This window comes from Festucalex cinctus, chromosome 20 (genome assembly GCF_051991245.1).
Source record: "Festucalex cinctus isolate MCC-2025b chromosome 20, RoL_Fcin_1.0, whole genome shotgun sequence".
Classification (NCBI taxonomy): Eukaryota; Metazoa; Chordata; class Actinopteri; order Syngnathiformes; family Syngnathidae; genus Festucalex; species Festucalex cinctus.
The window spans coordinates 13,980,798-14,008,670 of NC_135430.1; the positions used below are offsets into that span (position 1 = coordinate 13,980,798).

A 27,873-nucleotide genomic window follows, 5' to 3' on the forward strand; every position below is an offset into this window, starting at 1 on the left:
AACAAGAATCAATTAGGCCGGAAGTCGATTACACAGCAAACACTGCAATCACAAAAGCAACAGCCAAACACACCACAATAATAAATAAACAAATAAAATAACACACTAGTACAAGCAAATACCTATCTATCCATCTGGTGGTCTAATGTGCAGAGTAAAGTCACTCACTTTGTACTGTCAGAATTTATTATTCGTGTAGGAAATGTGAATTGATCACAGTGGTTTTTATTCCCCTCAAATTTGGCCTTTTGACGTTCGTGACCACAAGAGGGCGCCAAAACTACATTAATAGCAGAGAACCTTTTGAAACTCGGCTTTTTAAAAAAAAAAAAAATCTTTGTCTATCTATCTATCTATCTATTGGTCTAGTTTGTCAAGTCACTCACTTTGTACCATCAGAAGTTATTATTCGTGTAGGAAATGTGAATTGATCACAGAAGTGGTTTTTATTCCCCTCAAATTGGGCATGTAACTTTCAAGGGAGTTCAATTTGGCCTCTTGACGTTCGTGACCACAAGAGGGCGCCAAAATTACATGAATCGCAGAGGACCTTTTGAAATTCGGTATTTAATTTTTTTTTAAATCTTTGTCTATCTATCTATCTATCTAGTCTGTAGAGTAAAGTCACTCACTTTGTACGATCAGAATTGATCACAGTGGTTTTTATTCCCCTCAAATTGGGCATGTAACTTTCAAGGGAGCTAAATTTGGCCTCTTGACGTTCGTGACCACAAGAGGGCGCCAAAACTACATTAATCGCAGAGAACCTTTTGAAACTCGGTACAGTATTTGATTTTTTTTAAATCTTTGTCTATCTATCTATCTATCTATCTATCTAGTCTGTAGAGTAAAGTCACTGACTTTGTACTATCAGAATTTATTATCCGTGTAGGAAACGTGAATTGGTCACAGAAATGTTTTTTATTCCCCTCAAATTGGGCGTGTAACTTTCAAGGGAGTTAAATTTGGCCTCTTGACGGTCGTGACCACAAGAGGGCGCCAAAACTACATTAATCGCAGATTACCTTTTGAAACTCGGTATTTTATTTTTATTTTTTATCTCTATCTATCTATCTATCTATCTATCTATCTATCTGGTGGTCTAGTTTGTCGAGTAAAGTCACTCACTTTGTACTATCAGAATTTATTATCCGTGTAGGAAATGTGAATTGATCACAGAAGTTTTTTTTTAAATTCCCCTCAAATTGGGCGTGTAACTTTCAAGAGAGTTCAATTTGGCCTCTTGACGTTCGTGACCACAAGAGGGCACCAAAACTACATTAATCGCAGAGAACCTTTTGACAACCGGTATTTTTATTTTTTTTAATCTTTGTCTGTCTGTCTGTCTGTCTGTCTGTCTATCTATCTATCTATCTGGTCTAGTTTGTAGAGTAAAGTCACCCACTTTGTACTATCAGAACTGATAACAGAAGTGGCTTTTATTCCACTCAAATTGGGCGTGTAACTTTCAAGGGAGTTAAATTTGGCCTCTTGACGTTCGTGACCACAAGAGGGCGACAAAACTACATTAATCGCAGAGAACCTTTTGAAACTCGATATTTTATTATTATTATTTTTATCTTTGTCTGTCTGTCTATCTATCTGTTCAAGTTTGTAAAGTCAATGAACAACCGCAGCTGTTGTTGACGCGCGCGTTGAGCAGATGCAGAGGAGCCTTAATTGGAGGAGGCCGCAAGACCTTTCGCCGGTTGCTTTGCTCTCATTTAGCAATGATTTATTATTTAAATGGCGGTCATATTCAAAATCTCTGGAAAGGAGCATGCCAGCGTGTGTGCCCAAACTGGAATGTTCAAAGGGAATGCCACAAATAAATAAATACTGTGAACTATTCTTTGTTGTCATTGTTTTTCTTACTGTTGGTATTGTTTACAAAAAAAAAGAAGAAAATACAAATAAACACAGGGACACGAAGAAAAAAAAAAAAAAACTCGCTTCTTGCAATTTAAAGCAGACTATTGTATTGCAGCTGAGTTTGGATGATGCAACCCAAAGCCTTGGTTTCAGACATCACTAGCAGCCCGAGGCAGAGTGAACCACTACAGGCTCCTCCTGCTGGGCTGGGCGGGGGACGGAAAAGGGAGCGCGGAGGAGAAAAACATCCACACAGCTGGCTGCTGGTAGCGGCGGGGAAGCACGCAGACTGTACTCAACAAGGGGCTTGACTCTGCGCTCTTCTACGTGGCAACATGGAACAAACTTTGGCACCTTTGCGGGAGGCTGTGCGAGAGCAAGTGAGTTCAGGAACAAGTTGCCATTTTGTTGTTTTTGGCGCCAGTACGCATGTTCTTACTTTTAAAGCTTTATTGACAACTTTGACATTAACATTGACGTTAAATGCTAGCTTCAAATACCGGTGTCGGTTTCGACACCGCATTGAAATTAAATTAGCCTGAGCTAAACACAGTACTGTTCATGGATGTATGATACATAAAGTTTTGTACTTCAAATACAGTATTCCTGAAGTTTTCGCTGGTGATACGTTCCAACTTCCAAGCCCACCTGCAATAAGTTAATTTCCACGAAGTTGGGGTTGACCGATGTATTTATTTATTTATTTATAAATCATTAAAACTTTTTTATTTTTTATTTTATTTTATTATTTTTTTTTTGGGGGGGGGGGTTACACCACTATTAAGCTATTACGAACCCCTCCCATGGTTCCCACCCTAATAAAGTCTTACACTACACCGTTCTTGGGGGGGAAAAAAGCTACATTGAAACAGTTTTAAATTCTGAAAAAAGCATTCTATATCTCCTTTTACTTTCACACAATAATAACTTGTTCAGGGCGACTTGGTGGCCAAGCTGAAGCAACAAGGGGCCCCCGAGCTGGAGGTGAACCAGGCCGTCACAGAGCTGAAAGTCCGCAAGAGGACTCTGGAAATGAAGGTACAACTTCTACTTCTTTGTTCTACTCCAGTTAGCTTTCACTTTTGCTTCCTTTTTGTCAAAACGGATGTCCTTGTACAGTAATAGTGAAACTAAAATGAAACTTGTGGACTTTCAGGAGTTGTCCTTGCAACCCAAAGATGATGTTGACAGGGTGAAGATGGACGACACATTGAAGAGGAGGTTCTTCTATGATCAGTCTTTTGCCATATATGGAGGTAAGGTAAAAGAATTTTAGAGTAAAAGCACCCCAAATAAGTTTTTTTGCAAGATAGCAGGCTACTTCCTGGTTGATGGTGGGCAGTATGATCACAAAATATGCTTGAAAATTGCAAAATATCGGCTGATCTGATCAGCAAGATTGGATGTAAAGTCTAATATGAGCATAAAAATAGCAGGGATGGGCGATATGCTGCCCTCTTGTGGTTGTTTTATGATAAGGAATTAGAAAATTGCCATTAATTTCTTTCTCGCTATCATCGTAAAAGTGACATGAAATATTTTTTTTCCCCAGGTGTGGCCGGCCTGTACGACTTCGGACCGGTGGGCTGCGCCTTGAAGAACAACATCCTGCAGGTGTGGAGGCAGCACTTCATCCAGGAGGAGCAGATTCTGGAGATCGACTGCACCATGCTCACCCCCGAGCCCGTCCTCAAGTGAGCGCACACCAGCCGCTTAAAACAAACAAACAAAAAAGGTAAAGTAAAAAAAAAAATGGATTAATTTCTTTTCAATCAGGACGTCGGGCCACGTGGATAAATTTGCTGATTACATGGTGAAGGACGCCAAGACGGGAGAATGCTTTCGTGCTGATCACCTCCTCAAAGGTGATCACGACTATAACTTAACACCTGACGACAGGTTTTTACCTGCCCGTCATGTTACACATGGCATCTTGAGGATGGGTGGGGCCGGAATTTATTTGCATGCCTACGAGGTATCTCGACTTTCTGGTGCGCCCGATCACTTCAAGATTGTTGCATTCAGGGACATTGTGCAAATTAAAGCTTCATCATTTGGCATCTTTTGTACTTGTCAGGCTTGTCAAGTCAGTATTATGTTGGGGAACACGACGTAACTTGAAACTTCCGCCTCCTCCTGCCAAATCGGAGAAACGCATTACATCATTCAAACTTGAGCTTCATTCCTTTTTGTGCTTGCTAAGCGAGTTGAGCTTGAGGAAAATTATGCAAAATGTTAACGTCATGATTCTAATTACCCGTCTTGAAAAATGTGTCCCCCTAGCCCACTTGAAGAAAGTGATGTCCAACGAGTCGTGTTCCCCTGAGAAAGTGGCGGAGATGGAGGACGTGATCACTCAGGTAGGTTTGTGCGTGCGTGGGATGCCGTGATGATGTCATATCCTGTCCCGTGTCAATCACGTCCTGCTCTTATCTTTGTGTGTGTTTGTGTGCCAGATGGACAACTACACCCAGCAGGAATTGGGCGAACTGTTTGTCAAGTACAACGTCAAGTCTCCCTCCACAGGAAATGACCTCACGCCTCCCATCTCCTTCAACCTCATGTTCCAGACCTCCATCGGGCCAGGAGGGAACACCCCCGGGTACGACTACTTAGGGATATGACGATATCCAAACATCACGATACGATAATTATCTCATACCATAATTATCACAATATTGTGGGGAGTTTGGCGATACAAAAAAAGGTCACAAAAATTTGGTCACAAGCAAATGATGTGCCTCTTCATTTGACCATTAGTGTGTATTTTAAACAGGATGGCCAAAACATGCCTTGTGAAAATTAAACTGGACTACAAAACTAGCCACATGGAAATCTACCTGACTTTTAACAGATGTGCTGCTTGTAATATCGTGACATGACAATGACAATATATTGTGTGAGTTTAATACCGCAATATCACAATATTGCAGTTATTGTTACATCCCTACTACTACTACTTCTTCTATTACTATTATAAATGCTACTACTGTAACTACTTCTACTATGACTGATACATCCACAACGTATTACTTATTGTACTACTACCACCAATACTATGACTATTAGTACTACTATTACCTTGATCACTACTACTACTGCTCCTATTAGTACTCTTAATACTGCTACTATTACTAGTAGTATCTCACCACAATTGCTTGGTTTACTACTATTAATACTAGTACTACCAGCAATTAATCCTATTGATGCTACTAGTATTATTTATAAGAAAATACTAAAATACTGCTACAACCACTACTACTTAGTGCACTACCACTCTTAGTACAACTAACTACTACTTCTACAACCACTACCCTCTAGTGTATCTACCTTGACTAGTCCTACTACTAGTGCAACTACTATTGCGGCTGTTAACTGTTTTAACAGCTGTTCATAATACTGGCACTAATTTTCTACTAATTTTACTAGTACTACTATTCTTCTATTATACTGCTACTATTATCATTACTACTAATACCACTACTGCTACTACCACTACTAGTACTGCTAATACTACGACAACTAGGACTAGCACTCCTAAGGTATGCCAAATGTAACTGTTTACTATAATTACTACTAGTAGTATCAGCCAAAATAAGACTATTATGATGCTGCTACGAATACTAGTAGTGGAACAAGTGCTACTACTATTCTGCTGCCAGTGCTCACCACAACTACTATGACTACCATTGCTATAATTTATTTATTTTTTTTACATTTATTACTAGTAGAAGTTGCGCTACTTACTGCTGCTACTATATATACCACTATTCTACTTAATGTTGTCACTAATACTTCGTGTACTTGTTCATAATACTTACTATTGTTTTTTTTTTTTTTAAGATTAATTCATGGTTATGCCAGAAAGAACATTGATGTTGCTCATTGTAGATGAATTGCAATGCAATTTTGTGGCATCCCACTTACTGGCTGGCTGCTTTCATATTTGATTTGTCAGCTACCTGAGGCCAGAAACGGCTCAGGGAATGTTCCTCAACTTCAAGCGACTTTTGGAATTCAACCAGGGAAAACTTCCCTTCGGCGCCGCTCAGATCGGAAACTCCTTCAGGAACGAGATCTCGCCTCGCTCCGGGCTCATCCGCGTCAGGTGTGAAGATTGAATGCGCTCCATTTTGCATCATCAGTAGATGTAAGTGTACCTTTTCCATTGCAGAGAGTTCACCATGGCTGAGATCGAGCACTTTGTGGACCCCAAAGAGAAGGTCCACCCCAAATTCTCCAACGTGGCCGACCTGGACATCCTGTTGTACTCATCTAAGGCTCAGACCAGCGGCCAGTCGGCGCAGGTTATGAGGCTCGGAGATGCTGTGGAGCAGGTAGGAAAGAAAAAAAAAAAAAATCATTTCTACTGCAGTGTTCCCTTGTTTATTGCAGGCGTTACATTCCAAAAACTACCCGCGATAATGGAAATCCACGTTAATTACTTTAATAAAAAATTCCCGTTAATTATATATGTTTTTGATCATTATGTTTTTTTTTTTATTTTGGTATGATTTTTACTTTTTTTATAAATGCTTTTTCATTCATCATATATATTTTTCCATTTACATTCATTTTCCCCATTAAAATTATGTTTGTCTGTTTTTTAAATTGTCTTATTATACAGCGCAGTATATATCTTTTTCGTTTATTATGTTTTTTTCATTTTGGTATGATTTTGAGTTTATTATGAATGCTTTTTCACTCATCATTTATATATATATATTTTTTCCATTTACAGTCATTTTTTTACATTAAAAGTGTTTTTTTTTTAATGTACTTATTATACAGCACAGTATTTATTATTTTTCATTTATTATGTTTTTTTAATTTTGGTATGATTTTTAGTTTATTATGACTGCTTTTTCATTCATCATTTGTTTTTTTTCATTTACAGTCATTTTTTTCCATTAATATATATATTTTTTGTTTATATTTACTTATGCAGCACAGTATGTATTTTTTTTCATTTAAATTGTTTTTTTTTTCTCATTTTGGTATTTTTTAGTTTATTATGAATGCTTTTTCATTCACCATTTGTTTTTGTTTTTTTCATTTACATTCATTTTTCCCATTAAAAGTGTGTTTTTTAAAAATTACTTATTATACAGCACAATATATATATATTTTCATTTATTATATATGTTTTTTCATTTTGGTTTGTTTTTTAGTTTAGTTTTAGCATTAAAATCTCGATTTCCTCCTATGCAGGGCATCATCAACAACTCGGTGCTGGGCTACTTCATGGGCAGGATCTACTTGTACCTGCTCAAAGTGGGTCTCAGCAAAGACAAAGTGCGCTTCCGCCAGCACATGGAGAACGAGATGGCTCACTACGCCTGCGACTGCTGGGACGCCGAATCCAAAACCTCTTACGTAAGTCGTTACGATTTCAATCAAAGCGACCGCTTTTTCATCACGCGACGTTTGCCTTCAGGGTTGGATCGAGATCGTCGGGTGCGCCGACCGCTCGTGCTACGACCTGTCGTGTCACTCGCGAGCCACCAAGGTGCCCCTCGTGGCCGAGAAGCCCCTCAAAGAACCCATATCCTATCATGCCTTTCATTGTTAGGCAAAAGGGGGCGCTATTGATTCAACTTACACCTGCAGCGTAAAATCTTAAATCAGTGGTGTCCAAACTACGGCCCGGGGGCCATTTGCGGGCCGCCGTCCATTTTTTAGTGGCCCGTGACATATGCTAAAAATGGCATTTGACTCAGTTAAAAAAAAAATTAAAAAAAAAATGTTCGGAGATGGTCAAAGTAAGAAGGGAAGATGTCAAAACACAGGTGCTATTAAAGGTTATTTTAGTTAGCTACAACTAATGAAAAAAGTAAAAAATTAAAAAAACAATTTCGTTAACGAAATAAAACGAAAACGAAGATGCTTTAAAAAAAAAACTAACTGAAACTACATTTTAGGTTTACAAAACTAACTAAAATAAAACTATAATTATAGCAAACATGTCCTTCATTTTAGTCTTTGGTAATTAATTTAATGCATGAGCCTTTGGGGATGATTTTAAATGTGAGTTTTAGTAGATTTATTTTGATATAAACTGGAATAATGACGCCGCGCCCATTTTTTTTTTTTAAATGTTGCGCATGAGTAATATACATTTAAAAAAAACTAAAATACTGAAACTAACTAAACTAAAACTAAGCATTTATTAAAGAACTAAAACTAATAAAAAAAAACTAACAGAACAACCCTGAAAAATAATTAAAACTAACTAAATTTTAAAAAACAAAACTCAAAACAAAATAAAAACTAAAACGAAAAATTCCAAAACTATAATAACCCGACTGCCATATTACAAATAAATTGGTTTATATACTGTAGCATTTTTCTAAATATGCAAAAGCACAAATAAATTATTTGTACAATTTTTAGGACTAAACACAATTTCTCTTCATAACATTATGTGGCCCCTAACGCCCTTCTGATTTTCTGTATGTGGCCCTCAAATGAAAAAGTTTGGACACCCCTGTCTCAAAGTGACTAATTCCTTAACGTGTGGACACAAGGTGGTTAATGTAGTGAAGTTCGAGCCCAACAGGGGCGCCATCGGGGCGGCGTACAAAAAAGACGCCAAGCTGATATTCGAGTACCTGGACGCCTGCGACGAATGCTTCATTGGCGACCAGGAGAAGCGTCTCAACCAAAGCGGGTAATGTCCAGTTTGTGGGTTGTGTTTATAAAAAGTCTACACACCCTTATTCATTCTTTTCACATATGACTAAACCTGGCATTCAAACAGGGGTGTGTAGACTTTTTATACCCACTAAGTATCATTTGTCTTTTGCAGAGAGTTCAGCGTGTCAACGGAGGGCAAAACGTTCAAGCTTTCCAAAGATATGGTCGCCGTCAAGAGATTCCAGAAAACGTTACATGGTAAACAAAAAATAATGTGAATTATGATTTCACGTCGCAGCTTGTCACTCTCAATCCTCGTTCGCCCGCAGTTGAGGAGATCGTCCCCAACGTGATCGAGCCGTCCTTCGGCATCGGCAGAATCATGTACTCCATCTTTGAGCACTGCTTCCACACGCGGGAAGGGGACGAACAGAGGACGGTGAGGAGCGCAAGATGTTTTTCAGTTTTCATTGATCGATTGTTTGGATTCAATACCATCGGTTTGCTTTGCAGTATTTCAGTTTTCCCGCCACCGTGTCCCCGTACAAATGCTGCATCCTTCCTCTGAGCCAAAACCAAGAGTTTACTCCTTTTGTCCAACAACTATGTGAGTTCACACAACCTCCATGCAAACATAAAATGTGCTCAGTTGGTTTATTTAATAATAAAAATATCAATTCAAAAGTGAATTACTTAACAGTTTAATCAAATATAATATATGAAGAAGCAAGAATTGACCTACAATAAAAGACATTAATTCCATCAAATTAGTTGGTTGTCTTCATTTAAAAAATTAATAATTACTATTAAAGAATTTTATATACGAAATTACATGTTAAAATATTTTTAAAATAGTTTTGATTAGAAAACATTTTACTATATTAATGTATTAAGCAAATTAATCTTAAAAAATAAATTTACATGACATTTTAAATAAACTTATATAATGTAAGTTTACAAATTGACCTAAAATATCCCAAAATTTTACCGACAAAACACAAATTAGAAATATTTTATATTTAATAATAAAAATGTCTTCAAAAGTCAATTACTAAACAATTTAATAAAATAGATTCTAATATGAAGAAGCAATAATTGACCTACAATAAAAGAAATTCCATCAGATTAGTTGGTTGTCTTCATTTAAAAAAATAATAATTACTATTAAAGAATTTTATATACAAAATGAAATGTTGAATTTAAAAAAAAAATGTTTTGATGAGAAAACATTATATTAATGTATTAAGCAAATTAATCTTAAAATATACATTTACATGACATTTTACAAATTACATTACATTACAAATTGACCTAAAATATCCTAAACTTTTACTGACAAATGCTAAAAAGTGTGTCAATTAAAACAATAATAAATAAAAAAATAACTTCAAATATTAACTACATTATTTTATTTCTACATCAGATTTTAGGTCAATTCTTGTTCATACATGTCCCAAAATATTACGCAAGAAATTCCATTAAATCAAAAATGGTTCATTCAACAAATTATATAAATAAAATATATATACATTTTTTTTAACTGTACATACTTGTACAATAAGTTTGAATTTATATTTTGATAGCTAACCTAAAATATATCTATGTTGAAAATGGGTGGTCCACTTTAGTGACCCCAAGTGGCAGTAAAAGGTACGCTCCATTTAATCATCCTGTTGGTTTCATATGAAAGTTCATTGGTCTATGTTACCCACTCTAATAATTAATCAGAAAAAAATGTCACATAACACAATGCAATGTTTTAATATAAAAAATATATATATTACACAATAGAGGCCAGCAGACTAATCCATTTTTTTTTTGCCCTAGAATTTCCAAACATGTCAATTTGACCCATAATGTAATATGAAAATATACGAACCTCACCCACTTGAATCCTTTGTTTTGCTTTTTTTTGTCCTCATCAGCCGAGGCGTTGACCCGAAAGGGCGTGTCCCACAAGGTGGACGACTCGTCGGGATCCATCGGGAGGCGCTACGCCCGCTCCGACGAGATCGGCGTGGCGTTCGGCGTCACCGTCGACTTCGACACGGTCAACAAGACGCCGCACACCGCCACCCTGCGGGACCGGGACTCGATGAGACAAATCCGCGTCCAGGTAATTGAATTGAATTTATGTATCTTCAATGTTATTGTTGTTGGATTTATTCTGATCCTCTCAGTTTTAGGTAATTTGCCGCCATCTTGTGGCATCTTTACACAACTACAAATCTCTTTTCGGGAGGATGTACATTTTTTGGCAGATTTGTATGTGAATATTGTGATGCTGTTGTACTAATAACATACCCGATGGCGGTGCAGGTGGACGCCTTGCCTGGGGTGATTTGGTCGCTGGCCAACGGCGTCTCCACGTGGCCTCAACTGGAGGTCCAGTACCCGCTCTTTGAAGGACAGGAGACCAGCAAGAAGGAGTGACCGGCAGCTTTCATATCGAGGAGCCATAACGGATCGTTTAAAGGGATAGAAGACAAATTAAAGGATCTGTACACCAAGTGTGCAGGTTAAAGTCCTCCGTGGCACATTATTCATTACACAAGACTTGACAATTCCCAAATGGACGTGAACTCACACAAACTCTATTTTTGCACCTCACATTCAACCTTCTTCTAATAAATGATTTATGGTTCGTATTTGTGTTGTGCATCTATTTTGGCCTTATTGTGTGTTGTTGTGTAGCACCCATGTGCGGTATGCTAAGCATGGACATGGCTCAAAATTGCAAAGGGCTTATGCTCCCAAAACAGCTGTGGTCATTAGGAAATGGAAAATAGCATAGCTGCCATTTTGTTTCATTGTTTATTTATGTGTGTGTAACTAAAGAAAATAAACATCCAAATTGAGAGATGTATTTTTAATATATATTAAAAAATATCAAAATAATTAAAAATGTTTTGAAAAGACACACTATTTTAACAATTCATATTATAGGTAAGTAGTTTATAGTCATGTTTTTAAAATATATAGTAATCATGATGCAATTATGTAATTTAATAGTATAACGTAAGGCAATGTAATAATAAATGAGGAGAAATATTGACATCATACCATGTTTTATTTAATGAGTATAATTGATTTTGAAACTAAAATAAAAAAATTAAAAAAAAACGATTCAACTGATAGTTCTGAAAAAGGCAAGACAGGCGAAACAGAAATTTATGAAATAAAAATAGATTTATATTTTTAATAAAAGAAATATATAAACTAATTTCATTTTGACAACAGAGGAACCATTCTGAGTATGTAATATTACAAACAATGTAAATGCTAGTATTTTTGCTGTAATTTTTTTGTATCATTTTAATATTTTAAAACATGCTTTTTTTTTTATGAAAATGCACACTTGATGCCTATAGGTCGCTTGCACATCGTAATGCATCATGGGAGTTTTTCCTTCGGGCGCCATATTGGGTGTCCGCCAGTTCACAAGGTACACTCGCGAGTTACACGGTAGAGCTTATCAACCTGATGTAATTTTCGCAGTATTTTCACGATTTACCGAAAGATCAAAAACAACGATACAGGCAGAAGGTGTCTCTGTGTGGCGGGATTGATCCTAATTACGTCCTGACCAAGGGTGATTTTTTTTTTTGACGGAGAAAGCTTGCTGGCCAAATGTGACATCTCTGGACATCTTTCACTACCTCGTGTTGACAACATGCTCCATAACACGCCAACAAATCCCTGGAGGCTTACAATTATTTTGTAAGCGGGTGGATACAGAGTGTAAACTTTAACATCGCATCAGAAGAAACGGTTGCTGTTGCACGTAAGTAAACCACATGGTGTTGGTAATTCTGCACACAAAAATGATTTGTTCTCAGGCTTCCTGTTATCATTGTGTTTACATGCACAGCTAGGTTTACCTGATGTGGTTTTTCTAACAATTTTATAACAGGCAAATATGGCAGAGCGTATAAGAATAAAAAGTAACTGCACAGCCTCCCCGTGGCTTAATTAAATTTAATGCTACCCTTTCACTAGTTACATGTTACTTAATCAACTTATTCTAAATGGTTAAGGTTAACCACTCTCAGAGGACGTATTTTTAGTTTCAGTTTCCAGTACAATAAAACGTGTTCATGGTAACTACTGAGCATACTGACAGCTTTTCTTATGATCTCACGGTTAAGGAGGCTGTCACAACACCCAATTTCTGTCTGGTGCCAGATGGCAACAATTCCCATCACTTGTCACGACAACACCAATAGTATTACCAGGTATGTATGGCTTTACTTTTTGTAGTTTCTTATTTAATTCTATGTTTCATATTTTCATTACAATGTTTGTACTATTTTCAGATTCAGGCACAGATGAGTTTAACTGGACGGACTTCTGCGACTTTGTGGTGTGGACAAAGTGTGATTGAGCGAGTCCACCCAGATCGCTCATTTTGGACAGTTGGAAAAGCCAGAGTTTTTTTTCCCTAAAATCCCCTCCTTACCTGAACTGCTCGGGAGAGCATTTACTAGATCAGCAGTGGACTTCCAGTGTTCCTGCTCAGCCGCTGTCACCTACCACTTGCTCATGTACTTCAAAGATGCGGAATAAAGTAGTTTTTTGTGCTGCAGCAGATTGTAAAATCAAATGATATCACTTGAAGTGTGCCAATCTAGACTGCCAAAAGGACAGTGGTTTTGTGACAAGTGTGAAACAAGGATTATTGGGAAAACTGTAACACAGTACTGGTACTTGTCTTACATTAAACAAATTTAAAAGAGAGCAACTTTTTCCTCTGTACATAGCATAATGAAAGTCATTGCGTACCCCATCAACATTACATCATACCGTCATCTCAGGATGGTAGGCACCTGTGCTAAAATAAACTACATTAATTAACAGTTCAATTTTTAACCCTGAAATTACTACATCTAATCATTATTCACTTCATTTTTTGTGCTTTTAGAAATAATAGAGATTTATGCCATTACTTTAAGAGGGACCATATTGCACATTGAGTCAAATCCTGTCATTTGTATTATGTATAGCTTTGTAAACAAACCCAACAATAGAATTTGTATAAACGCTGCCTTTATTAGCGCCAAACAAACAGTCGCATGTTGTCCTCCTCCAATGCTTTGATGCTCGCCTTCGTTTCCATCATGTCATTGGCAATCAAGTCGGTGTGGCATGAGATCCCTAAAGAAAAAAAAAAAAGAAAAAATCACAAAAAAATACGGTACCAGTAATAGGTTTAATATAGTAAAGTAGTATAGTTTTTTTGTCAGTGTAAAAGAAATGTACACATTTTGTTGCATTTTTTAATGTATGAACATTGCTACAGGCAAATACTTATTTCTATAAACACTTCCAAATGTCTCTAAAATATAAGGTGCGTGTACACACACAAACAAACACATACATTCACTCATGCATACAATATATCATGTAATGAATTCTGAGTGGCATACCAGAGTCAATGATGTCAGCAGTACTTGAGGGTACAGGTTACTGGAGCCATCTGGCTGCATAACTGCAACAATCTGCCACTTCGAGTCGTCTTTTCTTTGCTTGTCTCTCCTGTGCACGTTCATATCTTGGCACCGACTGGGCTGAGACATAGATGTTGTAACTTGGGACCCAACTTTAATGTTGGAGCCCAGTCGGGATGATTGGACAGAAAAACGGGCGCAGGGCGACCTGTTAAAATAAACAAATATATAAACAAATAAAATATGGAAAGACTGGTTATTTTACCGCAGTAGGGTGGCCGTGAATAAGTTCTTTAGCATGATGTGTAGGCTACCGGGGGTCTGTTTTCTTGCATCACCCCCGGGGGTCTGTTTTCTTGCATCAGCCCCTTCTGTCTCTTTTTTTTCCAAGTTTACATTTTGCCACCAAAAAACATGTTATCGGCATTAAAAGCCCAAGACTAATCAATCCAATTTCAGCAGTAAACACTTTGCACTGGCACTACTTGGGTGAAAATGTTCGATGTTAGCTTTCGGCTAACGTCCGCTAGCCAGCTTGTACTACCGAACTTGCTTGCTCATGAATCCAAAACATAAGCAACTTGCCCATATATGGGCGGTCGAAACGTTATTAATCCTCATGCATTAAATAAAGGTAAACAAGCTTACCGCTCACAAAGTGATCGCTGCACACACGAGCCCAAAGTAACGACTTCCCTCCGGAGTCCGCACTCCTCTGTCTCCAGGCCCTGGTTCCTAATTATTTTCGGAATTCGGAAAAAAGACCGACCATTTTCCCCCTTGGCTTTGTTCGAACAGCCAACGATGCAGCAACAATGTACCATTTTAAACGCAGAAAACAAACGTGATAGATACGTGTTAGACCGAATCGCTACGTAAATGGAGGCCACCCAGCATGGCGACGACGAGAAATCCGAGGCGGAAGTGACGACATGTGCAAGCGACCTAGGGCCAAGAGTCAGATAAGTTATGTATCCACATTTTTTATTTGCATTAAGTTAATGATGAAGTATTAATTTAATTAAAACACATTTGATCATATTTTGTATGATATAATTATTTAATTTAATGTTTCATTTTATTTGGAAAACAGACTAATGGAAGGTATATTATAGCAATGGTCATAAAAAAAACATTATAGACAGAAAAATATTTATGAATTTTATCGTATTTTTGTGTTCAAGTATTTTTAAATTGTAAATTAAAATACATGTAAATGAATAGAAATACGAAATAAGTAAATAAAAAAAATACATTTAAATATTAAATTAAATAAATACATAAGTACAGTTGAGTTGTATTTAACTTTTTTATACTTTTTTTCAGCACAATTTATACATTCCTAAATTTAAGTCGTATTAATGTTCCAAGTGTACATTATTTGGCAGCCAAAAAGTGCCCCCTGGGGGGCAATCAGGCCCACCCACCACTTGTGCCCCGCCCCCTTTTGTCAGCAAAAGTAGAAATACAGCAAATCACCTTTTCAACTGCTGGCAGCTCCCCTCTCAGGGAGTCAGAGGGCCCTGCAGCTTCCCCTCACTAAAAAGAAAGAAAAAAATATATTGTCACGTTTCAGCTCATCTTAATATAATTTGGGACATTTTGTTGAAGCAACTTCTGCTGAGTTCAAGGTCAGTACGGCAACAGGTGTTTGCGGAGGACAAAGTAAAGTGCACGGGTGTTGCTATTTAGAGGCATGCATGTGACTCAAACAATTCTATATATTTTTTAAAGATTTTATTTGTCTTAAAAGTCAAACATCTCAATTGCGAACGTGTCGTTGAAGAGTGCTTTAAAAAGAAGCCAGCAGCTGTACTTTGTTGACGTCTAATGAGTGCAAATGCCAGTCTTATTCTCTTGATTAGCAGTGCAGATAAAAACAAACAAATTGACTTTAGTTATTATTATTATTATTATTATTATTCTTTTATGAATGCAATCACGGTGAGAGAAGAGATGACTAAATGACGAGGACGAGGTTACAGAATAAATGTCAAGTCATAAAGCACAGCAGCTGCACTCAAAGCAGAGCAGTAAAGTTTTTGCAGCTAAAAATGGGATTTTGCAAATAAACAAAAAGACACATTATTTGCAATAATACCTGGCGTGTCTCATATTATAATTTTATTATGAATTGTAAGAAAATTCAACCAATTAGCATAACAAGGTGTTTTCAAACTTGCAATTAGTCAGCCTATTTAAATGGTGACAGGTATTACCACACTAAACATGGACCAGAGGAAGCAAAGTAGAGATTAGTCTCAGCAGATTTGAAAGAAAGTTATACACAGATGAAATAACTAAATAAATGAGTGCATGTATAGAAATATATATTTTAGCGATACAAGAGTTCTATTGAAAACATCAGCCATTTTACAAAAAATAATTCTAACTTTTAATTGAAATTTTAATTACAATTCTACTCTATATTATTATGGATGTTCACTTAGAGCAGTACACACCTAAGCCGAATCGTACTGGCGGGTGTTCCTAATATTTTGGTTAGCTTGCTAAGCACCATGAGGGTCAAAATATTAGGAACCAAAGGAGGTATCAGAAATTGCAGATTTCCAATAGAACTCTTGTGTAGTGTTGATGTTTCTACTGCGTGTGTACGACATGGCAACACTCTGTTGGACAAAACTATCGGGACACCTGTTCTGCCACAACAAACCCATTCAAGCGTGTCTATCCGACGCGCCAGCAAACGGGCGTGTCTCGATGCTTTTAGAAACAAGTTAACGCCATTTAATGGCCTGAAGTCTGGTGACACTAACACAGGTAAAACCAGTTTTTGAGTCTTTAAAGAGACTTGTGTGTTCAGGATGTTTTTTTGTTTTTTTTTGCAGAAGATCCTGGTGTGTTGTGTGTCGCCATGGCGATCAAAGCGGCGCTTCCCAAATATGAGCTGTACTTGTACAACGCCGTGCTGGCCTCGGCCCTGTTCTGGTCCACCTGCTGGGTCTTTGACGCGTCCTCGTGTGAGTATGATGAAGAATACAGTATGTGTGCATTTGTATCCAATTTCTTTCAATTTTATTTCAGCAAACACGAACAGAAAAGCATTCAAGTCCAGCGTGAAGCCGGGATGGTATTACTTTGGCAGGAAAATGGTAAACAATCGCTTTGCGGTCCTTCAAGAAACATAATTCATACCTTTTTAATTTATTTTTTTTGTCCTTCCAGGACACAGCAGACTCAGAGTGGGCCATGTGGATTTGGACCTTCCGGACTCACATCATCTTCGCTCTGTCTGGACACGTGCTGTTCGCCAAGCTCTGTTCCATGCTGGCTCCTCAGGTGCTTTGAAAAAAGATGGCGAATGGTTAGTAGTTAGCATCGGATGACACCATTATTGTTGTTCTACAGTACAGGTCCCTTGCTTACATGGCGTACGGGATGCTGGCTGTGTGGACTAGCATGGGATGGACCTACGTCACCCTCATCCTGTCCCACTGCATTTTGCTCTACAGCATATCTTTGGTTAAGATACGCTGGCTGTGTTTCGTCACCGGGTTTTGCACGCTGGCAACATTCAAGTGTGAGCCCTTCCTGTCCTGGCAGGTATGTTAAGGAGTTTAGCCGGCTCCACAAGGAAATACATTTGGTAGCTTGAACGTGGCTTCTAGTGGCTGTAAAGGATTTGATTGGTCACGGGGTTTTGGATGCTGGACACCTTAAAGTGTGGGGACTTCCTGTTCGGTCAGAGAGAAAATGTTAATGTCGTGAATACTTTTCAAAAGCCGTAATCTTCAAGAACAGTTTTTTTTTTTTTTTTTTTTATAAAGAATTTTATATGTCAAAAATTTTTTGGGAGAAAAAAAAAAGTTCGAGAGATCTTAAAAAAAATAAATAAAAAAATATCAATATGAGAATTATCACATTTTCTGAGAAAAAGTTGAAAGTCAATATTTTTGGAGAAGTCATATTTTTTCAAGGGAAAAAGCCAGCATTTTAGGAAAATAATGTTTCTTTTAAAAAAATAAATAAATCACATTTTAGCAAGTAATTTTCAGATGTGATCTCCCAAGATTTTTTTTTAGAAAATAAATTTTTTTACAAGATTAAAATAATAATAAAAAAAAATAACAAATGAATTTCAGAAGTTTCTGATATGGGGAAAAAAAATCCCATGGAAAAAAAAAGAAGATGTAAATGTTAGAAGATTTAAGTTCAATGAAAAAAAAAAATCTAATGAATTTCAGAAGTCGCAAAGATGAGGTTTAAAATAAAAAAATATATATTTAAAAAAATTATTTTCACAAATGGCGTGCAAAAATAAAGTCAAATTTCCTTTTCGAAAAAAGTCGCAAATGTAAGGGGAAAAAATGTCTGTACAATAAAGTTCTATAATGAAAAAAGTCGGAAAGTTATGAGAGTAAAGTTGAAAATTGAAAAGTCATTTCTAATCTTAGGAGCACTGGAATTCATCCTAAATGGCTGCTTCAGAACATAATGTCAAAATTCATGTTCAGTTTTGGGAAGAGTTTCACACAAATTTGTCATGCATTCCGTTATGATAAACATGTCAAGCAAATTATGCGTGTAGACTAATCAAACTTGAGTCAGGAGCTATCTTTTTCCCAAGTTACAGTGAACAGTGTACTGTAGCTAAAAAACCCTTAGTTTTCCTAATTAAATAAATAAATATCATAATCAATGTCATAGCTGTCTAATGATTTTCTAGGCAGGCTTCGTGGCGGGCGACTTCGACCTGCGCCACGTTCTCTTCTACGGCGGCTGCGGCTTCACCATCATGCGCTGCATCAGCTTCGCTTTGGAGAACTGCGAGCGCAAGGACGGCAACTACAGCATCCTGGAGCTGCTCAAGTACAACTTCTACCTGCCCTTCTTCTACTTCGGGCCCATCATGACCTTTGACAAGTTCTACATACAGGTTCGTTTCAAAAGCGGCGACGGGTGTAACCCGAGTCTGCTGAGCTGCAACCTTGTCGGTTTGTCACACCTTCCAATAAAGCACATGCACGGCTATTTATGACTCAGCATGGCTCACCGGCTGCATTACATTCACATAATAGTGTATACGCTCACTGGCCATAACATTAGGTACACCTGCTCATGTGAATGACATGAAAAACGTAGTTAAAATTGTAAGAGAAATTTTTATGCAATTTTATTTATTTTTATGATTTTTTTTTTTAAGTACTTTTTTTTTTTTCAAGGTTAAAATGTATTACGACATTGAACTTAAAATAAAATATATATTTGCACAAGTGAATTTAAGTATTTGCATTATGAAAATTTAAATTGAATGAGAAAAAGGTTTTTAAAGAAAAGCTTTTATAAGAACATTTTTTTAAGAGGATATTTTTTTTCAAAAAGAAAAATTTACTGAGAAAAGAAAAAAAAGGCCAATTTCAATGTCAAATTTTAGTCATAAGCCTATGTTTTTATAGATCTTTTTTTTTTTAATTGAAAAAAAAAAGCCCATTTTCATTTGATTCATTTCACAAGACATATTTCTTAAATAAGTCACTTTCTTTAACGTACTATTTATTAAAATAATTAAATAAAACCCTCAAACCTTTCAACCAACAAAAATAAGGAAATAAAAAGGGGAAACTTGAGCAAAAATGTCAATGTAAAATTTACACAGGAACATATTTTAAGTCATTTTAATAAGCAAGTCAAATTTGGAATTTTTGCAAAATAAAAATGTAATCTTACAAGAAAAAAAATCATTTGTTTTTTGATCAAAAATCTTAATCTTGTTAAAAAAAAAAAATCTGTAATCATACAAAAATAAGTCACAATCACGTTTAGTTTTTGCTACAGTAGCTTTGCGTGTGCTGCCCCCTACAGGCCAATAAGTCAGACTTGAGCAGGAAGGAGCGGGAGATGTGGAACATCAACATGCAGGCTGTCACCCACCTGGCCGTCATCCTCACGGTGGACGTCCTCTTCCACTTCCTGTATGTCCTCACCATCCCCGGCGACCTGAAGCTGCTCAGGCACCTCTCCGACTGGGCCCTGGGTCGGTCTATATTAAAGAGAGAGGGAAAAAAAAAAAAAAAAAAGTAAATAATAATAATACAATTTTGAATTAGCTATGGAATGTGTTTGTTTGCAGTTGGCGTGGCTTACTTCAACTTGCTCTACGACTGGGTGAAAGCCGCCGTAATGTTCGGCATCATCAACACCGTATCCAGGCTGGACCATCTGGACCCGCCAAAGCCACCCAAATGCATCACGACGCTATACGTCTTTGCTGAAACGTGAGTTTCAAGACTTGGCAAATGTGCCAAATGCTCGTTTGTTGATTACGCTTGATCTGCTTTCTCAGACACTTCGACCGAGGGATCAATGACTGGTTGTGCAAGTGAGTAGCTCCAAACAGTCCTGTGATAGTCCACCATAATCCAAGCACCCTACAAAATTGATGTCCAGGTTCTGATCCTGTTGTGATTTCCCCGAAAAAAAGATATGTGTACAATCGCCTGGGTGGCAAACACGACGACGTGCTGGCGGAGCTGCTGGCCACTGTGTGCACCTACGCCGTCACCGTCCTGTGGCTAGGACCGTGCAAGGTGGTCCTGGTCTGGGCCTTCTTCAACTGCTTCGGCCTGAACTGCGAGCTGTGGGCTGCCAAGTTCTTCTCCATGGAGCCCTTCGCGTCTTTCGAGGTTTGCAAGTTTTTGTGGCGGCGAATCATTAGGACTTGGGTTACCGTTTTGAGTTGAGGAAACTAAAAGATATGAGACTTATCTGGACTTGACTTGAGGCCATATTTTTGGAGACCAGATTGAACGCCCAAGTGACCAGTACTTGCTCCCCATCAACACCTGAGACCTTGTAACACAAATATGTGTCATAACACCACATAGGGACACAATTTGGACAATTTCACAATAGTGGTGTACTCACTTTTGTTGCCAGTGGTTTAGCCAATAATATCTGACTTGAATTGGAACTTGCATCACAGGTTTTCTTCTTTGTTTCTTTCTTTCAAGAATGCAATGTCAGAGGCAATGTCCCGCCGGATCCGAGCCGTCGTCTGTATCTTCAACTTCTGGAGTATCGTCCTGTACAACACCCTGATAATCAACAGTTTGGACTTTGCCAAGTCGGTTGCCAAGCGTCTATTACTCAAAGGTGAGCTCTTAGACTTGATCTCAATTTCATAGTTCAAGTGAGACTATTAACTTCCCCCTTCTCACGTTGGGCCAGGTTTCCCAATAACCACCATAGTCGTCATGTTCGTGACCTACTGCCTGATTCAAGTGATTAAGGAGCGGGAGAGGAGACAAGCCCTCATCGACGACCCCGATCCGATTCCTCCCGCGACGTTGGACGGCGCACCGGCTGCCCCTCTGGCAGACCCCTCAATTCCCGAACCAGCCACCGCTCAACCCGTCGCCGATCCCAGCAAGCAAAAAGCAGAGTAGATGATGAATGAGCATGCATACAGTCTCTGACTTGAGTGACATTTTCTGAAACTTTTGTCATGAAAACAAATAAATGAAGTACATTTAGTAAACGTCTTGCTTTTTGTCAAATTAAGCCATAACTTTACAAAATGAAAGAATAAGGTGTAATATAACACAAATCAAAGCTGAATCCAGAACAAAAAAAGTCGTATAACTACGACAGTCACATCATGCCATGTCATGGAACTATCAAATAGTTTTGGATGACTACAGAGGACAGCCTACTTAGTAAAGTCTATTTCAGGGCAATGAAGCCATGTGTCAGCTGGCTGAGGGCGGGGAGTGAGGTGGGATGTAACTTAGGGGGGAGCTGTGGTGGGTTTTAGGGGGGTGAGCGCATGTCATGTTCCAGAATGAAGCCCATTGCCGGCTATAAATAGCCTGCCAGTTGGAGCTGAGTTGAAAGGTGGGGACAGCTGAGGGAGTACAAGGCCTTCAGTTGACGACCGACTCTTCCTCGGCAAAGAACTACCCGTTGGATTCGAAGACCCCCGAAAGGATCTTCACTCGTCCCTCCCCGGCCAGTAAGAATGGCTCTACCGGTGAACCCCATTGATGAGCCACGGGTGTACCAGCAGACGCTTCTCCAGGACGGCCTGTACGAGCTTCTGGAGAATGACAAGCTGGTGGACTGTGTTCTGAAAATCAAGGACAAGGAGTTCCCGTGCCATCGCTTGGTCCTGTGCGCCTGCAGTTCGTACTTCCGCGCTCTCTTTCTGTCCGATCTGGATGAGAGCAAAAAACGAGAGGTGGTTCTAGAGGATGTGGAGCCGGGTGTCATGGGGCTGGTCCTCAAGTACTTGTACACCTCCAGGATCAACGTGTCAGAGCAGAACGTGCAGGACATCTTTGCCGTGGCCAACATGTACCAGATCCCGTCAATTTTCACTGTCTGCGTGTCCTTCCTCCAAAAGCGTTTGAGCCTCAGCAACTGCCTGGCCGTCTTCAGACTAGGTTTGATGCTGGACTGCCCCAGGTTGGCCGTCTCAGCGCGGAACTTCGCCTGTGAGCGCTTCCGGCTCATTTCCAGGGACGAGGACTTCCTCCAGCTGCAGCCAGGCGAACTGGCCGCCATCCTGGCCAACGACAACTTGGATGTGGACTCTGAGGAAATCGTGTTCGAGGCTTTGATGAAATGGGTGGCGCGAGACTTAGCGGAACGGGAGAAGGACCTTCCTGGTTTGCTGGACTGCGTTCGCTTGCGTCTTCTAGGTGAGGATTACTTGAGGGACAAAGTTGAGAAGAACAAACTCATCTCGAAAAATCCAGAATTGCAAAAGAAGCTTCAGCTGGTCAGGGATGCTCAGGCGGGGAAAATGCCCGAAGTGAAGCCTACCACCAAGAAGAAGAAGGAAGACGGCGCGGAGAACGAGGAGGACGAGGAACAAGAGGAGAATCTTCTTCCGAGTATCTTGAACGACAACATGCGCTTTGGAATGTTCGTCCGCGAGCTGATCCTGATGGTCAGCGATGTGGGGGCAGTGGCCTATGACCCGACGGGGAACGACTGCTACATGGCGTCAGTGTCCACGCAGGTTCCCAAGAACCACGTCAGCCTGGTTACCAAGGAGAACCAAATCTTCGCGGCCGGGGGATTATTCATCGATGAGCAGAACAAGGAGGATCCTCTCTGCTCTTACTTCTTACAGGTGAGCTCACATAGTTGGCGTGTGTAAAGACATCAGGATGCCTAAATGTTGGGTACACAGTACGCAAAAAATACAACTTTAACGTTGTAATATTACAACTCCAGTACGACCCAGTCAACGCCGACTGGCTGGGCATGCCGCCTCTCCCGTCTCCCCGCTTTCTGTTTGGGCTCGGTGAGGCCGAGAACTCCATCTTCGTCATGGGAGGGAAGGAAGTGAAGGACCAGGAGAAAACCCTGGACTCCGTTATGGTTTACGACAGACAGTAAGTGCCTCATCTTCAGGAAAGCGGAGAGTACGCTTTGACATGAGAGAATTTATGTAGTCTTTTGTTCGTAGATCTTTCAAATGGGGCGAGTCGGACCCACTTCCGTACGTGGTCTACGGACATGCGACCGTTTCGTCCAATGATATGGTTTATGTAATTGGAGGAAAAGGAGATGACAAGTGAGTATGCGGGGGCGTCCTTGGTTTATTACGATATCCATATTATTGGACAGTTCCCTAAATAACTTTTTTTTTTCCCTTGAAATGTTAACTTTGTCCTTGGAAAATAAATATTCCCCCCCCTTTTTTTATGTGAAAAGGAACTGCTTAAGCAAGATGTACGCATACGACGCCAGGAAGTTCGAATGGAAGGAGCTGGCTCCCATGAAGACAGCACGCTCATTATTCGGCGCAACCATTCACAAGAACAAAATCTATGTTGCAGCTGGAGTCACCAACACGGATCTGACCGATTCCGTCGAGGTTTACGACATCACCACCAATAAGTGAGTTAGATTCATAAAAAGTGGGGATTGAAAGTCCATTTATTGAAGGCTAAGGTACCAAAAGCCTTCTTTCTGATTAATCCGCAGGTGGTCCGACTTCCAGCCTTTCCCCCAAGAACGCAGTTCCTTGAATTTGGTGTCTCTGGGCGGTTCGCTTTTCGCCGTGGGAGGTTTCGCCATGATGCCGCTGGAGGACAGCGAGGACATCATTCCCAAAGAGATGAATGACATCTGGAGGTGGGTTACATTTATGGGCGGGATATTACAATTTAGAGGAAAAAGCTTTATTTTTCAAATCAAAATATTTTTTGAGGATTTTTTTTTTCTTTTGAGAAAAGAATAATTTATAATTTTTTGATAATATACAATTAATGTCTGTATTGTATATGTACACTTTAAAAACAAAAAGTGTTCAACATTGTTTCAAGCAACATTTTAATCTAGTACTTTTTTTGGGTGCTCTTATTCAGGTATAATGAGACAGAGAACAAGTGGAACGGGATCCTGAGAGAGATTCAGTACGCCTCTGGCGCAACTATTTTGGGGGTCCGACTCAACACGCTGCGACTCACCAAGATGTAAAAAATTCTTCCGTGCCAAAGTCAACCAAAGATCCCAAGATCTTGTGTATTATACAAACCGCCTTCTCAAAATTATTTTCAACAAGTTAGAAAGATGGAATTGTCTAACATATTTTGCATCCTATGTCTATTAGGAGTAAGGCATTTATTATTGTACATTTTTCACATTTTTCCTTACTCAAACATGTAGCTCACTTTGTTTTTTTCCCCCCCTTCATGTTTTTATTATGTGTTTTAATCTGCAACCGTATTTGTTTTTGCACTGCACTGCTTCAAATAAAATTTAAAGCAATCACAGTTCAAATTCCTATGATTAAAAAAAAACAAAACAAAAACATTATCTTAAGTTTATTTTTATTTCCCCTCTCGAAAATTGATATTTTATAGTTAGGTACAATTGTTTTTTGTTTTGTTTTTTTAAACACAAAAAACTAGCATTTGAACAGGGGTGTGTAGACTTTTCTTTTAATCAAATAGGCTCCCCTAAAAATAACAAAAGACACAGCTCATTGTGCAATAATATCTTGATACGCTTTAATGTTGTCATGTGACGCCGCCCGGCTTGTGTTTTACAGATAGTACACACACGCGAGTCAGTAATACCATGGAAGGACAGAAGATACACTCTATTGTTATTAGCACCTCTAGACACTATTCTCCTGTTTTAGTATATATATATATATTTTTATTAATTCTCTGTACACCACTGAACTAAGACATACTCTAGTGTCATGTGTACAGCAGAGGTGGGGAGTCCATCTTTTAAAAAAAACAACAAAAAAAAAAAACGTATATTATGACATATTATGAGGATTTGGGAGCTTTTTATGTTTTTATTATTATTATTGTTTTATTTTTTAAAGTTGTATCGTGGGTCGTAGATTCCCCACCACTTGCTCTATATGATAAACGGTCCGCAATTAATAGTGCACATCGCATTTGAGGGATATACGGCATCAAGTGTGTTTAAAGGGGACATATTATGGGAAATTGACTTTTGGTGTCTGGCAACCCATCATGTAGAAAACTGATTTGGTGCCATTTAATGGCATTTTAGTGCCAAGGAACTATGTTAAAGTCAGCTGAGGAACTTTATGTAGTGCTTTGCCACCATCTTGTGGCATCCATCTGTAATTGTAAATAAAAATAGTCCTTTTTATCCTTTGTGTATTTTGACTTACGAATGCTAGTAGAAACCTTTATTAAAATTGTATTAGAAACAAAAAAATTAAAAATAAAAATATGTCTCCTTTAAGGTTTGGGAAAGTTAACAAGAACGAATATTAGAAGAAGCTAAGTAAGCCCTCATGTGCAAAATAAGCAATGGCTGGTAGAAAAATCTCATTTTAGCCAGCCTTTATTTAAGGACAAGGGCATGTCCACCTTAAACTTTTTGGCTGAGAGCCTCGGTGAAGGAGAATGGCGCTTAATCGAAAGACATAAAAGCCTACCTGCCAGGAATCCAGTATGAGTCCTCCACAACAGTGTGCAAAAAAAACAAAAATGTCCCTTCTCCCTTTTTACTGCCACTTAGCGTGATAACACCACATGAACATCTGACAGCAAAAACAAAAAAAATAATAGATATGGTCACATATACTGTACATGATGCCAGGCCATGATACATTTGCTTTTAAAGCAGCCGTATATACATTAGAGTCTCTATGTCATATAATACAATCAGCACATTTTATAACGCTGCTAAATTCTGCATATTCTAAAAAAGGTAAAAAAAAAAAAAAATCTGTTTAATCTCCATTTACTATATTTCCTCCTGTAATGACCATAGAAAGTACCATCAGTCTATTGAGGGACAAGTTTAGTTGCAATTTTAGACAAAAAAAAAAAAAGGGCTAAAAAAAGAGAAAAGGTTTTCTACTGAGGAAGAACTTCAGCTGATGTTGGAAGGGGCAATTAATTGAGATGCGGCATCAATTCAAGTGGAGGCCACTATTAAAGGAAATACGGTATAATACAGCATAAAACATGTTAATACTTTTGTGTTAATGTTAGTGCTTTGACTCTGTGATCGTTACTAACAAGCGTGAGTTTGGTAATATTCTCTAGGTAGAAATGTACAAATTTTAAACTTACTCCAAACCAAATAACATTTGCCAAACTGGACAATAAAGTGCTCACCTTTAGCATTCATTCATCTTCAAAGTCCACACATTAGATCCCCATCTTCCACCAAAAGTGCTACGACCTTATTTATATCGCTACAAAACAATAAGCACATTTCATCAACGTCGTAATTCTTGAAATTTTCAGTAACTTAACAATTCTCTACTTTTACCAATATTTATCATAATAAAAAAAGTTCATTTTATTTTGGGTTAATAATTTGCCATCATCACTTTTCATTGGAATGTGACGATACGTGCGCTTCTGACGAAAGTCGTTTTCTGCCGCCCGAGATCAAAGTGCAAAAATCAGTAGTATAAACTACTTGTCTTCCTCGTTTGCCATATGACGAGTTGAACGTAACCGTGACGCACTGTGACAAAAATTGCTTGCACACGCACACGCACAGTTCTAAGATTGGACACAGGAGTACAATTCGGTTACATCACTAAATGTAAGTAAGGTGCCAGGCGGATTATAAACACTACGAAAGTAACGTAGCTTATAGCACGCAAGCTAATGAGATTTGGTTATTGTGTACACACACAGAAGCCCAATATGTCAAACTTTAGTGAGTAGTGTATATTTTCCAAAACATGTCAGCTTTTGGTTATTATTGCTGTGTCGCACCGGAGATCGCATCCACTTTTCTTGTTTGTTGTTGCCAAAGATGCTACAATCGCTGCGTTTTGTGCAAGACTCCGGGAAGAGAAACATCGCTGGTCCCCGAATGAAACCAGCTCACCAAATGTATTTGTAAAAAAAGAACTTGATTACTTTTTTTCACCAAGTGGCAGTGTTATTGAGGCGCAAGAAGCTCCGGGGGAGAAAAAAAAAAAACAATCAAAAAGTGACCTTTCAATGCTTCAGATGTTGGAGTTCATCCTACCGCCAGAGAAGAGGTCAGGTGGTGGAAGAGGGGGTACGTGCGTGGGGGGTTCATTGAAGCAAGGGAGGCTGCGAGGTGCTGCATGGCATCTGCTCCGGGCACGACTCCGACTCGAGGGGGTCGTCCAGCGGCTGGCTGACCCGGAAGCATTTCTCCCGATGCGCCTTGAGCATGTTGGAGAAGCGGAAACGCTGGCCGCACACCTCGCACGGGTACGGCTTCTCGCCCGTGTGGGTGCGGCGGTGGCGCTTCATGTTGGGACGGCTCGTGAAGCTCTTCCCGCAAATCTCGCAGATGTACGGTTTCTCGCCTGTGACAAGGGGGACAAATACAGATTTTTGGTCAAGGTTTTTATCGATTACTATATATGATTATCGATTTTATCAATTAGAATTTATTAGTAAGGACATTTGGAGATCAAAACATGTCCTCAGAACACTTAAAACTAATAACA

The 27,873-nt window shown here is 38.8% G+C and overlaps 4 protein-coding genes and 2 long non-coding RNA genes across 12 annotated transcripts in view; 4 read left to right on the forward strand and 2 right to left on the reverse strand.

The window, feature by feature from the left end:
- Positions 1 to 1,081: 1,081 nt before the first annotated feature.
- Positions 1,082 to 27,873, reverse strand: part of zbtb47b (zinc finger and BTB domain containing 47b) — a 45,482-nt gene continuing 18,690 nt past the window's right edge. For 4 of the 7 annotated variants that reach the window (XM_077509095.1, XM_077509091.1, XM_077509096.1 and 1 more), the window contains 6 exons: positions 19,848 to 27,729; positions 17,112 to 17,258; positions 15,435 to 15,494; positions 10,813 to 10,907; positions 10,388 to 10,585; positions 1,082 to 6,198 (listed from right to left, as the gene is read on the reverse strand). In XM_077509095.1, coding sequence (XP_077365221.1) covers positions 27,470 to 27,729 — 260 coding nt within the window. In that variant the 3' untranslated portion in view covers positions 1,082 to 6,198; positions 10,388 to 10,585; positions 10,813 to 10,907; ... (1 more) ...; positions 17,112 to 17,258; positions 19,848 to 27,469. Of the gene's footprint in view, positions 6,199 to 10,387; positions 10,586 to 10,812; positions 10,949 to 15,434; positions 15,495 to 17,111; positions 17,259 to 19,847; positions 27,730 to 27,873 lie in introns of all 7 variants that reach the window. The other 3 variants (XM_077509092.1, XM_077509094.1, XM_077509093.1) reach the window with 3 other exon arrangements.
- Positions 2,090 to 11,156, forward strand: LOC144009373 (glycine--tRNA ligase-like). The gene is made up of 17 exons (XM_077509088.1): positions 2,090 to 2,252; positions 2,809 to 2,910; positions 3,029 to 3,128; positions 3,425 to 3,566; positions 3,649 to 3,737; positions 4,156 to 4,232; positions 4,329 to 4,474; positions 5,831 to 5,980; positions 6,047 to 6,209; positions 7,084 to 7,248; positions 7,310 to 7,416; positions 8,396 to 8,542; positions 8,681 to 8,766; positions 8,838 to 8,947; positions 9,022 to 9,115; positions 10,434 to 10,624; positions 10,828 to 11,156. Exons 1-17 carry the CDS (start codon positions 2,208 to 2,210, stop codon positions 10,939 to 10,941), a joined length of 2,028 nt encoding a protein of 675 aa, XP_077365214.1. The 5' UTR covers positions 2,090 to 2,207; the 3' UTR covers positions 10,942 to 11,156.
- LOC144009455 (uncharacterized) lies at positions 11,954 to 14,881 on the forward strand. The gene is made up of 3 exons (XR_013280932.1): positions 11,954 to 12,292; positions 12,657 to 12,743; positions 12,825 to 14,881. It is a non-coding gene; the product is annotated as an uncharacterized LOC144009455 (long non-coding RNA).
- Positions 13,519 to 15,152, reverse strand: LOC144009454 (uncharacterized). The gene is made up of 3 exons (XR_013280931.1): positions 14,604 to 15,152; positions 13,935 to 14,163; positions 13,519 to 13,662 (listed from the first exon to the last, which is right to left on the reverse strand). It is a non-coding gene; the product is annotated as an uncharacterized LOC144009454 (long non-coding RNA).
- hhatlb (hedgehog acyltransferase like, b) lies at positions 16,008 to 21,453 on the forward strand. Its single transcript, XM_077509089.1, has 12 exons — positions 16,008 to 16,736; positions 16,805 to 16,936; positions 17,001 to 17,068; positions 17,142 to 17,255; positions 17,325 to 17,519; positions 18,643 to 18,852; positions 19,779 to 19,950; positions 20,047 to 20,191; positions 20,260 to 20,295; positions 20,398 to 20,599; positions 20,927 to 21,068; positions 21,144 to 21,453. Exons 1-12 carry the CDS (start codon positions 16,475 to 16,477, stop codon positions 21,359 to 21,361), a joined length of 1,896 nt encoding a protein of 631 aa, XP_077365215.1. The 5' UTR covers positions 16,008 to 16,474; the 3' UTR covers positions 21,362 to 21,453.
- klhl40b (kelch-like family member 40b) lies at positions 21,829 to 24,706 on the forward strand. The gene is made up of 6 exons (XM_077509090.1): positions 21,829 to 23,052; positions 23,157 to 23,317; positions 23,392 to 23,499; positions 23,640 to 23,825; positions 23,913 to 24,062; positions 24,296 to 24,706. The coding sequence occupies exons 1-6, from the start codon at positions 21,934 to 21,936 to the stop codon at positions 24,405 to 24,407; spliced, it is 1,836 nt and encodes a 611-aa protein (XP_077365216.1). The 5' UTR covers positions 21,829 to 21,933; the 3' UTR covers positions 24,408 to 24,706.

Excerpts from the sequence above, each read along its gene's own strand:
- LOC144009373 (XM_077509088.1), top strand. The coding sequence starts at position 2,208 with ATGGAACAAACTTTGGCACCTTTGCGGGAGGCTGTGCGAGAGCAA. Across the intron at positions 3,129-3,424 it reads GTCTTTTGCCATATATGGAG|GTGTGGCCGGCCTGTACGAC; the intron begins GTAAGGTAAAAG and ends TTTTTTCCCCAG. Across the intron at positions 8,543-8,680 it reads AAGCGTCTCAACCAAAGCGG|AGAGTTCAGCGTGTCAACGG; the intron begins GTAATGTCCAGT and ends TGTCTTTTGCAG.
- hhatlb (XM_077509089.1), top strand. The coding sequence starts at position 16,475 with ATGAGGGTCAAAATATTAGGAACCAAAGGAGGTATCAGAAATTGCAGA. Across the intron at positions 16,937-17,000 it reads GGTCTTTGACGCGTCCTCGT|CAAACACGAACAGAAAAGCA; the intron begins GTGAGTATGATG and ends ATTTTATTTCAG. Across the intron at positions 18,853-19,778 it reads TTGACAAGTTCTACATACAG|GCCAATAAGTCAGACTTGAG; the intron begins GTTCGTTTCAAA and ends TGCCCCCTACAG.
- klhl40b (XM_077509090.1), top strand. The coding sequence starts at position 21,934 with ATGGCTCTACCGGTGAACCCCATTGATGAGCCACGGGTGTACCAGCAG. Across the intron at positions 23,826-23,912 it reads TACGACATCACCACCAATAA|GTGGTCCGACTTCCAGCCTT; the intron begins GTGAGTTAGATT and ends ATTAATCCGCAG. Across the intron at positions 24,063-24,295 it reads GAGATGAATGACATCTGGAG|GTATAATGAGACAGAGAACA; the intron begins GTGGGTTACATT and ends GCTCTTATTCAG.